This window comes from Olea europaea, unplaced genomic scaffold (genome assembly GCF_002742605.1).
Source record: "Olea europaea var. sylvestris unplaced genomic scaffold, O_europaea_v1 scaffold1128, whole genome shotgun sequence".
Lineage (NCBI taxonomy): Eukaryota > Viridiplantae > Streptophyta > Magnoliopsida > Lamiales > Oleaceae > Olea > Olea europaea.
Window position 1 is genome coordinate 198,449 of NW_019228659.1, and position 13,654 is coordinate 212,102.

At 36.4% G+C, this 13,654-nt stretch overlaps 1 protein-coding gene across 1 annotated transcript; it reads right to left on the minus strand.

Annotated features, from left to right (window-relative positions):
• Positions 1–575: 575 nt before the first annotated feature.
• On the minus strand, positions 576–968 carry LOC111373422. Its single transcript, XM_022995961.1, has one exon. It carries the CDS (start codon positions 966–968, stop codon positions 576–578), a length of 393 nt encoding a protein of 130 aa, XP_022851729.1.
• Between the last annotated feature and the right edge of the window lie 12,686 nt (positions 969–13,654).

The window sequence follows — 13,654 nt, forward strand, 5'->3', positions numbered from 1 at the left end:
GGTCAGTGGTCATCTTTTATTGGTCACAGTTTAGAGCATATTTGTCACAAGTCATTGTATATTGATTACATGTCCCTGCATCCTAGTCACATGTCTTGAGAAATGGTCACAGGTCACTACATACCGATCACAGTTAATTGACGTGTGGTCACAGATCATTTCATATATTTACAGTTAATTGCTCAGGGGTCACAGGTCACTGCATTCTGGTCACAGATCATTCCATATTGGTCACAAGTCACTGCATTCTGGTCACATATCATTAATAGTGATCACAGTTCATTGCACAGGGGTTATAGGTCACTGCATTCTGGTCATAGATCGTTCCGTATTGGTCACAAGTCACTATATTCCGGTCACACATCCAAAGTGCATTGCAATCAATCACAGAAAATGTCACAGATACTGTTATAGGTCACTGTACACTTTTATGATTCGTGATCTCATTGATTTATCAGCAAAGAATCTAAACATTGTATTGGTAATGTTATGGCCAATACGTATCATCCAATGTTGTCTATCCTACATTACAAAAAATCAATGAATGAATAAACTATGGAATTATAAAAAATATATCAATGTGGATTGCTAGTCTTCATCTTCTTCCACTCTTTATTCTTGTGGCTTTGACTTAACGGAACTAGACTGCTACATGTTCCACGATTGTGACCACTTTTACCACACCAACCGCATTTGATGGTTATGTTTTCTTCATATGCTGGTTTGAATCTCTTCTCAGTAAGCCTTCCACAACTACATTTTTGATAAGGTACAATTACAACTATGTCATGGACATCATTTGATACTATCCATTCAGCAGGATTTCCTACAGGAAAAATTGTTTCTTGGTGTGTATTTCTGTATGCTTCACTTGTATGGTAGTAGGAACAATATTCATATGGATCCAGCTTCATACTTGCAAACACAGCCAAAGCATGTGGACAAGATAGTTGATCTACTTGAAACATTCTACATGTGCATGTTCAATTTTCTATATCAACAATGAAAGAGGAACTTTCACCACTAACTGAGAACATTTCCTAATTAATAGGGAAAACCTACAGATATAGATTCAAGCTACAGACATAATAAGTCACGTAATGAAAAAGTAGGATACTGATGAAAGTTCATGTCACATAGTTATATATAATATTGCACAAATATTACTGAAACACAATGGTACAGGTCACAGCACATGTCACAAATTAATTCAGGTAAGTCATAGATTATAGATTAGGTCACAGTATTTAACTTTACCCTCAGGTTTCTCATATCTATACTCATTTTCCTCATCTTCTTCTCATACTTGCTTGACAAGGTTGTAAAAGTGCCTTGGGCATCCTCCTTGTGTCTGCAGAACCAAGATTGTAGAATTTGTCTTAATGACTCCAACAAAGCTATAATAGGGTAGTTCTTTCAGACTTTGTGACCGTATTAACTGACTCCACAATATTTGATATCATTGTAGAATACTAGTTTGAAGGCATGTGGAAACATGATCATCTCTCAGGTCTAACCCCATCCTATAAACAAAATCATGGAAATGTGTATCATATAATGTATAGTATCATGTCAAACGTTATTTAAGTGAATATCATCATACGACAATGTATAGTATAGTACTAGGTAATCCCTTATCTTCTCATTAATTGAGCCGAGTTGTTGTATGTAATATTCATATTCCAAAAGTATGTAGGCGCGAACAGCCGCATTGAATGCTTGTGTTATGTCTTGTCCTGATTTTTCGTAATGTGATTTTAGATTTTGTAGTAGATGGTATGAACATATCTCGTGAAAAGCTCCCGGATACACGTTTTCAATCGCCTTTTTGATGCTGTTGTGATGATCCGACACAAAGCACAAACCGTCTCTATCCCCATATGCTTTCCTCAGCTGTCTAAAAAACCATGTCTAAGAGCTGTCATTCTTGTTATTCCTAATCCTGAACGTAAGTACATAAATACTATTATTTGCATTTTGTGTTCAAGTTGTGAATAAGGTGCCACCATAGTGTCCATTTAGACATGTGCCATCAACCACAACAACTAGCCTACAATGTTTCCATCCCCGTATAGATACACTTAGTGCCATGAAGCAATATTTAAACCTATTGTGACCATCAATTTCTAGACTTGTAACCGATCCAGGATTTGTTTGCTGTAACATGAAAAAAAGGCTAGTATCTTATTGAATGAATAAGTTGGATCACCCCTTAGCACTTTCAAAATTTCCTCTCGAGATAGCCAAGCTTTGACATAATTTAAAGATACTCCATATGTATGCAGCATGTTGTTACGTATATCATTCGATGTGTATATGGTTCATGACGATGTGTACTTGTACTTAATGCAGGTTGACACAACTGTCTTTGTTACTTACCTATAAGTACTGAGTACGATGTTTGAAGTATACGTGTGACCTTCTGCAATGTGTCTAATTTTAAACATATCTGTTATGGCTAACTTCGATGCTCTACATGTCCAATTACACTCATCATGTGAAAATTTCACGAGATAGTCTTTCTTATCGGACCGAACAATCACGTACTCAAACATATTTTGGATTGCATAAAATGTCAAGCTCAATTTCATAATCTCCTTGTTACCAAAAACTCTTCCTTCCTTTACCTCCCTAGCATTTGCCACCACCACAACTGTGACCTCATGCTCAAACTTGTCACTAGATGGATCTGCTATTGCTCCGCATATATCGGACGACATATTTGTTAATGAAAACCCATGTTCATTTGATTGAACATCAACTGATAGCGTAATAGGCTATTTTTCGATATCTGTAGTTGTGATCTCGATGTGAATTGGATATTTGACAGGGTCACGATTTATATACTTCAAAACCATGTACGGCAAGACATTATCGTCACTCTTGATTGTTATTGGAGGTAGATCACTATTCAAGATATACTTCATTGTCATAGAAACGTTTGCAGGGTCGAAGCTAAACTCTTTTGATAATTGTGTCGAGAAGCCTCAAATACCCGCAACTACGATCAATTAACACCAGTGACATTTGTAATCCATTCAACAGACATACATGAATTAACCCCATTTTATGCAAAATGAGCAAAAACATGATCACTCAAACATCCAATTACAGTTATATCTAATTGTATATGGGTCAAAATTATGTTAAATGATCAAAGGTCACAACAAACATATGTCGAATATCAAGTATCATTGTCACATATTGAATACATGCAGGTCACATATTTTTATTTTCCAGATTTTTTTACGAGAGGTCACAGGTCATTGCATATTTGTTACAAGTCATTGTGTATCGGTCAAATGCCATTGAAGAGTAGCCACAAGTCTTTGTATATTGGTCACAATTCATTGCATTTAGGTCACAATTCTATTAAATGACCACAGATCACAAATGCATGTCGTATCTTAAATATCGTGGTCACATATGGAATACATGTAGGTCACATGTGCGTATTAAATCACAATTACATGCAACACTCAGTCACGGTAACTAAGTGTTGATCGCATATGATTAGATTCAAACAAGAACATTAATGTCACATGACACAAATGCAGTATGTCACACGTCACACATTCCAAGACACGAACACCCATGCATACTGACTGCATGACGTTACATCTTATGAATAGCCGATCACATGTTTTTCATAACAGTCACAATAGTTTTGAACAACAGTGTACGATATTCACAATCACAGTTCCGTCAAAAATCACTTTTTCATCAATCGAAGCTTGTCTAGCATGAATAAACGACAAATTATAATCAACAAATCATAATTACACACCTGATGAGTATAAACTTTCTTAATTACAAGTTGAAGTAACGTATCAGTGACTGTTCGAGAGATCGTGTTTTAATATGAGGTCATGCGACCCGGCAACTGCAATTTGTGACCAAAAATTGATTTTGCTGTCACTTCCACGAGAGCCGACGGTAATTTAGATGTATATTCAGATCTTCTAGCCACTGGAACCAATTGGAGAGATGATTTCTTCTTCTTTTTTGGAGAACCCTGCTGGGTACGATATCTCACGCTCATTGTACGGGCTTTTTTCTTTTTTAATTAAATTAATATTTGTATTCATTTTTAGGCTAATATCTGATTAGTGAAATATGATACTTGTTTTTTTTTTTTTTTTTTTTTTTTTTTTTTTTTTAAAATCCCTTTTTTTTTATTTTTTTTTTAAATAGAAAGATTAAAAGAATTTGAAGTAATAAATGTCCAGAAATTTTGAAAATTAAAATGATGCTTTTGATTTTTTTTTTTAAAAANNNGGAAAATATATTTTTTTTTTTTTTTTTTTTTTTTTTTTTTTTTATTTTTTTGAAATGCCCTATACTTAATCTCTTCTATATGATATTTTCCCTTAAAAGAAACATGGGGCCTAAAAAATAAAGGGTATGAGCCCAATTCAGCATAATTTGAAAGGAAACCCAAGAGAGAATTTTAAACTTTTGAAGTTTGTAAAGTGGGCCCAAGTGGCTAATGAAATTGTCGGCCTAAATAAAAGGATGAAAGAGTTCTAGTAAATCTCTCAAGACAAATGAAGTGCAGAAAAAGCTAGCAAAAGTAAAAAATAACCTGCTAAAATTACTGGCTACCAAACAGACCTTATATAGCTAAAAGGGACAACCCTAGAGACTAAGGAGACACATTTCAATAAAGGACACCATAGGCTGCTGAATATGGTATAGCCCTCCAAACCAGAAACCATGGCTGCAAAAACCACTTTGAAAAGAAAAACAACCGACAATAATTGGTGGTCTATAATTGCCTCAAATGTTGATAGCCGTCGAAGGTTGTGGTACCAATGGCGGTTGAAAGGCGATGAAATCTCATTTATGGAGTGAGAAGTTGTTGCCGAAAGCTATGGTTTTTTTTATTCAAAATCTTTGCTACCCTTCCTTTTTAGATTGATGCTGAGAATCTGGTCATATAAAGGTTTTGATTATAACCATACATTGCTACAAATCCCACTAACTGAAGGATGAAGAAGATTGAATGAATAGTTTAAACTCTGAATATGTTTGTGCTGGGAAATTTTTATTTAACATTCCACCCAAGAATGTTTTTCTCTTATCCATAAGTTTGGAATGGATTTATTTCTTCTTCTTTTCTTTGACTGGAATTGAAAATGCCAATCGAATGGCTTCCAAACAATCAATTTTTTGGTAGCTCGATCGCTTATTTTGTAGCCTTTCTTTGGTTGATATATTCTCAACCTCCATCAACTAATTTATTTTCACCTCCTCTTGCTAAAAAAAATTCCTTTTCAGGTACCATTTTTCTCTTCTTTCTTTGTGTTAGTTCTAAAAGTGTAATTGGCAATTCTATGGATAAAACGGACTAAATTGTATAATTTTAAAAGTCAGGGACTTAATTAAACATTGGTGTAAAAGTCAAGGACTTATGGTGCAATTTATATAGATGAGGTAAATTAGTGTTCAAGTTGTTGAAGGAGCCCAAGATGTCCAAGAAGATCACACAAGATCATCAGAATGCAATTGAAAGTCTAAATGATATCAAAGAGCCACACAAAATATGTTTCACATTTTTAGTCATAACTTACAATGCATTTTTCACATATAAAACGTTGAAATTTGGACAAGGACATTTCAAGGATAATTATAGACCTTGGGATTAGCTTTCCAACTCAACTTGAATTATCTCAATCGGACATTGGACGAGAAAGTTATGATGAAAACACAAATGACTGCTCACTGTCACTCTCTTCTCGCTAGCATTTCGCTCGAGTGAAAAAAATAGGATACCTCTTGCTCGATCCTCACTGGCTCTCGCTCGAGCGACACTCCTATGCAGAAAAACCCTATTTCACATTTTTGAAGTGTTTTACTCAACCCATACTACCTAGACACCTTCAAATATAAATACTTAAGCCCTAGGACGAAATTGAAGAGGTTGTTACATTATTCTTTCATTGCAAAAGATATTCATAACATCTTTGAAGAAATCCAAGGTGCAATTAATTGGAGATTTTATCTACATCAATTTTGTGATCCAGCATCCATTGTTTTGGGTAAAAACATTAAATCTACATAACCCAAAACACCTTACTTCCTTAATCTATTGAGGAAGGGACTCTCTCATTGGTGAATTGAGAGAGGTGGATTGAGGTGTAGTTACAAGCACAAGAACGGATGGTTCTTGGTGTTCTACTTGGTGATACAATTAGCTAAGGACCAGGAGGTTGTAGTGGACAGCAGACTGGGCTGTAGGAGGTAGATTGGGAAGTCTAGCAAGAGGCTAGAAGTATCTATAGCAGTAGATCGTGAGACTGGAACAGCGGGTCTGATTGGGTACGGAGTTTGGTATAACTTGTACTTGCTGAATTGGTATAGTGGAGCTTGATACTGTATTAGTTTAGTCGAACTTTCAGCATATCTAAGCGTTCTAGATCAATTTTTTTTTCAAGTGGTATCAGAGTCTAAAATCCCGTCCTGACCTTAAATAGTCTAGATGAGTACCTCGTTGAATGTGCCGTCCCACTTTGATGGTAGTAACTATGCCTACTAGAAGGTTAGAATGAGGGCATTTTTTAAATCCATGGATGAGTGTGTCCGGCAGAGCGTAGTGAATGGTTGGTCTGCCCCTAGTACCAAAGTTGATGGTGTAGTCACTCCCTTCCCCGTAGAAAACTGGTCTAGAGCACAATTGAATAACTGTAACTCTAATAGCAAGGTCATACATGCATTGTTTATGGATGTGTCCTCTGAGGAATTTAGGAGAGTATCTATGTGTGAGGTAGCTAAGAATGTTAGGGACATTTTACAAACCACACATGAGGGAACCTAGGCCGTTAAAAATTCTAAGTTGCAGATGTTGGCCACTAGGTTTGAAGAGATAAGAATGAGAGACAATGAGATGTTTGATGTCTTTTATGTTAGCTTAAATGACATAGTAAATTCGTCCTTCAACCTAGGTGAGAAAATCCCTGAGCCTAAGATAGTGAGAAAGATTCTTAGATCCTTACCTGAGCATTTTAGGCCTAAAGTCGCGACAATTGAGGGAAGTAAGGACATAGACACTATCAAGGTAGAGGAGTTAGTTGGATCCCTCCAGACCTATGAATTGACCTTAGACAATCCAGCTAAGGAAAAATCCATAGCCTTAAAAATCGCTAGGAATATATGGATGGAATCTTCTGATTCTGATTCACCCAATGATGAGGAGATGGCCTACCTAGCTAAAAAATTCCAAAAAAATGTTTAGGAATAAGAAGAAGTCTCAAGAGAGACAAAGAGGTGGCCCGAGTGAATCTAGGAAGAAATCTAAATCCGTGAGATGCCATAACTATCGTGGTTTCGGTCATGTGAGGAATGAGTGCCCTAGTGCTAAGAGATTTGAAGAGAAGGCTATGAATACTACTCTCACTGATGACGAGTCTACCTCAAAAAATCAGAGTGAGAAATCCACCCGTGAGGAGAGTGGAAAATATGTGGCCTTTGTTGCTAGGGGTAAAAGTGGATCCGATCAGGGGAGTGAAAGGACAGAGGACTTAGATAGTAGTGAAGATTCTTGTGATGAGAGTGGAAGTGTGGAAGATCTAGAAACAGCCTATGATATGATGTATAAGGAAAGCCTCAAGATCTTAGCCACTAACCAAGTAATGAGCAAGAAACTGAAAGAGCTTAAGCTAGAGAAGGAACAGTTAGAGGTCCGTGTTAGTGATCTCACTAGTAAGAATGAAATGTCCTCTAGGAGAGAAAGTGAGCTGACCATTGTGAATGAGACCTTAGCTATTCAAGTTAAACACCTTGAAAGTGAGCTAGAGTTGTCTGGGTCTCAGTTACTTGCCTTTTCTAGCAGTTCTGAAAGGCTAGATAATATTCTAGGAATAGACAAGCCAGCTGGTGATAAGGGAGGTCTAGGTTTTGATCTGAATGTTGCTTGTACATCACAGACCACCTTTGTTCGTGCTATTGACCAACCAAACATTATGACTAACCTTATACCAAATGCTGTGGAAACATCAGGACGTAGGTCTACTAGACGTCGTAGGACCATTTGGAATAGGAATAAAAATCAGCGTAAGCATATCACAGGCCCTAGGTTTATCCCTACATGTTTTCACTGTGGAGAGTTAAGACACATCCACCCTAAGTATCATCACTACCTGAACAATAGGAAAGTCTTGAGCTTGAAAAAGAACAAAAATCAGATGTCTGTTGGTCAGATTGGATTCCTTACAGATCAAGTGAATCGTTTGACTCAATTGGTGACACAACTGTCTGGAAACAATCCTCGCTCTAGACAGATTTGGGTGAAGAAAAGTGATCTCCCAGATTTGGTTAGAGATCGTGGTGCTCTTAAAGAAAAGAGCACTTATATACCTACTTGGTTAGGTATTTTTTTATCATGCATGGCTCTTAATTGACATATAGTTGTTGCATGCATCACATGTCTATTGTTTGTTTTTATTTTGCTAATTTTCATGCATGTGCATTTTCACCTACGAGTTTTGACGCATGCATGTTTATTTTTGTCTTTGTGAGCTTGACTTTATTTTATTTTGTGTGTGGAACATTCATTTTAGGAAAAACGGAAAACATAAAAATATTGAAAATTTGAAAAACTGAAAAAGACAAAAATAATTGGTTATGGAAATTTCTATAGCATGATACATGACTTAGAGCTTGCACGTTGTATCATGTAGGAGCTAAAGTTGATAAGTTGTAGAATAATTTTCATTGCTTGGTTAGGTCTAGTTAGATTAATATGTATAAGTGTCTTCATGTACTATCTGCACTGCACACACTATGAATTTGTTAGTGGGACGCTACCGCGTGTGTGAGATTTGGGATGGCTATCACATGTTGATGGGGTGACTTTGAACATGAATTGACCAATTTCCGTAGACCTTAACTCAAAAATTTCCTCCAATTTTAAATGTTCATATCTTTATGTTCTTCTTCAGGACATATTTAACTCGAGCAATTAAGTCTGCCGGGTCTCTTAAAACCTGGTGCCTATGGTCAACTGAGTTGGGTTAATCGATCTAAAGCTCGCTGCAGGGGTCATTTTAGTCGCCTCATGGAGAAGAACCTGCACTTATGATGAAAAATTAATGAGCCGAAAAAATAAGAAAAATATGAAGAGCTGGAATAATATGAAAATCTGAAAAATATAAAAGTCATAGTAAGGGGGAGGTAAGTAAAAATAATAAGTATACGTCCTATTACACATTACATGGTTTGACTTTCATTAGTATGAGAATATACTTACTGGCAGTGATTAGTAAAAAGTACAAGTGACTCAGCTTGTTCTTCATATGATTCCCTTCAGCATTTGTGACAAAAAAGGGGAGAGAAAGGTATAACTGAGGGAGGGAAGGGAGAGAGAAAAAAAAAAGGAAAAAAACATGTAAAAGAGCATACACATAGGGGGAGTACTTACATTGCATTGCTATGTCTAGGGGTCGTTGGGGAGAAACATTGATACATTTACCTACTGCATAAAAACATAAAAGCTTGCAGTAAGGGGGAGCGTTGCATTGCATTCCATATCACATTCATCTGTTTGAGTTCTGACGTTTAGTGGTGTTGGTGTTTTGATTAGCATCAATATTACGTCTCAAACTGTTATGTTGATTTGTGATTAAGAGCTTTAATTAATTTTTATATTTTCTGTATCACGTGCTTTTACACTGGGTATATGAGTTTGTAGATTTCAGGAAACAAGCACACAAAGGAATGCAAGACTCAGTGATTAGGTTTACTGGGTAGCTCAGTTTTTGGTTGTCAAGTCATGATTTACTTTTTATTGTCCTGACTTCATTTGTAGAGTTTTGTCACAAAATGCCAAAGGGGGAGTTTGTTAGGTCTAAAAGTGTAATTGGCGATTCTGTGTACAAAACGGACAAAATTGTATAATTGTAAAAGTCAGGGGCTTAATTGAACATTGGTGTAAAAGTCAAGGACTTAGGGTGAAATTTGTATAGATGAGGTAAATTAGTGTTCAAGTTTTTGAAGGAGTCCAAGATGTCCAAGAAGATAACACAAGATCATCGGAATGCAATTGGAAGTCTAAATGATATCAAAGAGCCGCACAAAATATGTTTCAAATTTTTAGTCATAAATTGCAATGACTTTTTCACATACAAAACGCTGGAATTTGGACAAGGCTATTTCAATAATAATCATAGACCTTTGCGTTAGCTTTCGAATACAGCTTGAATTATCTCAATCGGACATTGGATGAGAAAGTTATAATAAAAATACAGATGACTGCTCACTGTCCCTCGCTTCTCGCTGACATTTTGCTCGAGCGAAAAAAATAGATTACCTCTTGCTCGATTCTCGATGGCTCTCACTTGAGCAACACTCCTATGCGGCAAAAACCATATTTCACATTTTTTGAAGTGTTTTACTCGGCTCATACTGTCTAGACACCTTCAAATATAAATACTCAAGCCCTAGGACAAAATTGAAGAGGTTGCTACATTATTCTTTCATTGCAAAAGATATTCATAACATCTTTGAAGAGATCCAAGGTGCAATTAATTGGAGATTTTATCTACATCAATCTTGTGATCCGAAAACCATTGTTTTGGGTAAAAACATTAAATCTACGTAATCCAAAACACCTTACCTCCTTAATCTATTGATAAAGAGACTCTCTCATTGGAGGATTGGAAGAGGTGGATTGAGGCGCAGTTACAAGCACAAGAATGGATGGTTCTTGGTGTTCCACTCTGTGATACAATCAGCTAAGGACCAGGAGGTTGTAGTGGACAGCAGATTGGGCTACAGGAGGTAGATTGGGAAGTCTAGCAAGAGGCTAGAAGTATCTACAGCAGTAGATCGTGAGACTGGAACAGAGGGTCTGATTGGGTACGGAGTTTGGTGTAACTTGTACTTACTGAATTGGTATAGTGGAGGTAACTGGCTTGGTCCTGGAGTTTACCCATGTTAGGGTTTCTCCGTCATCATATTGTTTGTTATTTACTAATTTGCATAATATACAAACTGTAGCATTCCAACATAGTTTAATTGACTTGTATGATTAATCATCTAGACAACTAATAAAGTGACTTGTTGCTTTAGTTAGACTAATTTCGCACATAAGGTCAAATTGGTTAAAGTAAAATCTAGAACATAAACTTGGTAACGCATAAAATTTGAACTTGATACTTTATCACATTAGTCGAACTTTCAGCATACCTAAGCGTTCTAGGTCAATTTTTTTTTTTTTCACTTTGGTTACTGATCTTGCCATTTTGGTATAGAAATTGCCTGAAAAATCCTTCCGCCTGCTGGAAAACTGATTTTCCTAGTTACTATTTTCATTTCTTCCTCATTTCGGTTGCCGTCTTTGCTAATTTTATGTAGAAAACTGCTCGAAAACCATCTTTTTCAATGGTTTTTTAGTGTGGTGAGAACATGGTTAACGTATCATTTCCCCATATGGTGTCAATTTATTGACCTCAAAAAATGCGCCAATAGAATCCGTACCACGTCACTCCCTATCGACTCATCTGCACATTGAACACCTCATTAGAATGCAAAGGCCATCGATCGAGAAAAATGTCTGGTTATAGTTTGCACTCCGACGGTCAAATCAATGGTCAAACGAGAAAAATATGGGTGCAAAAAGGGAGAGGGGATTTTGGCTGGGGTTAAAAATCATAGTGTTAGCATAATTTGTGTGATTGTAGCATAATTAATGGGATTGCTAAATTATGGGGATTATAGATTGCTTAATTATAGGAATTATTGTATCTTTTCTCATTTTATAGCATAGGCTCTTTTATATAAATAGGGCATACACCTTGTATTATAAACATAACTCAGAAATATAATTATCCAATTTTCATACTTCTTCTCTGTTTTGTAACATGTTATCAAAGCTTAGATGCCTCTGAAATATCTTCTGGCCTGTCCTCTCTATAATTTTCACTTTTCCAGTCTTCAACCTCTGAAAGATCATTGATTTCTCTGTAATTTTCCCTTTACTCCAGTCTTTTGTCTCTATGATGCAGAAAACAAAAATTTCTTCTTCAATTGTTACTGATATCTCCAAACCTATTACCACTACTTTGACCGGTTCTAACTACAATTTATTGGTTCAAGGAATGAAAAGTTTTCTTACTGGGTGCAAACTTTGGCGCATTGTCTCTGGTGATCCCTCGTGGAAAAGATGAGACTGATGAATATGAAGGTCGTCTTGAAGATTTGTATAGCAAGAATCATCAAATCATTACCTGGTTTCGAAATACTTCTGTCCCTTCGATTCATATTCAATTTGCAACTTATGATAACGTAAAAGAGATATAGGATTTCCTAGCAAACAGGTATAAACTACTGGCCCTGCTCACTATTATCAATTGTGGACAACTTTACATAATTTGAAACAAGATGCTGGGCAGTCTATGAATGATTTCTTGGCTCAAGTACAACCTATTTGGAACGAACTATCTCAAGCCAAAATTAGTGAGGATCACCTTCATCTCATCCAAGTTCTTATGGCTCTTCGTCCTGAGTATGAAGCTGTTAGGGCATCTTTGTTGCATCGTAATCCTCTGCCCATGTTGGATTTTGTCATCCAAGAGATTATCTTTGAGAAAACTCATCTTGGCCTGGACAAGTCTCTCCAGACTGAAATTGCTCTTGCTACTACTCATTCTAGACCCTCATACCGCAAATCAGAGACAAATTTTTGTAAACATTCTTGTTAAAATGGCCACTTATTCTCTGTTTGTCGAACTATTGAGTGTCGATACTACCATGAAATAGGTCATATAATTGAGAATTGACATATTACGCCACCAAGACCTAAAGGAGTAATTTCTAAGTCTAAACATGTCTCTAAGCCTGGATCTTCTGCTATTTTTGCTACTACTACTTCTGACAATTCTACTTCTATCACTGTGAGTGATTTGGAGGCCCTACTCAAACAGGTGACTTCTTCCAATTCTTCCTCTGACATGTCTATAACTTCAAGTAAATCTTCTTGGCTTTTTGATTCCGCTTGTTGTAATCACATGACCTCTAGTATACCTATCTTATCCCCCAATACACCTATATCCTATCTTCCTCCTGTTCACACTGTAAATGGTAAAAAGATGAACATCTCTCATGTTGGACGTGTATCGACCTCATATCTTAGCCTTCCTAATACCTACTGTGTTCCTAATTTTTCCTTAAACCTTATCTCTGTTGGTCAATTATGTGATCTCAGTCTTACTGTTATTTTTTCCCCCTCTGGTTGTCAGGTACAAGATCCACAAACGGGCCAGATTCTCGGGATGGGTCGCAAGGTGGAAGATTATTTGAGCTCATCCCTCTTCGAGTTCCGTTACAAAAAGTGTCAACTGCTGCAACGTCTAGTTCTTCATTGTATCAGTGACATCTCCGTCTTGATCATGCTTCGACTAGTAAAATTCAAGCTTTAATTTCTCGTGGGCTGTTAGGATCTACAAAATTTGAGTCTTTTAATTGTCTGGAATGTCAACTTCCAAAAAAACTTGCTTTATCTTTTAATAATATTACTTCGATTTCTAATGTTCCTTTTAACATTATCCATTCTGATATTTGGGGACCTTCTCCTATTCCATCTATAAATGGTTATCGATATTTTGTTTTATTTATCGATAATTATTCTTGTTTTACGTGGATTTATTTTCTGAAGCAA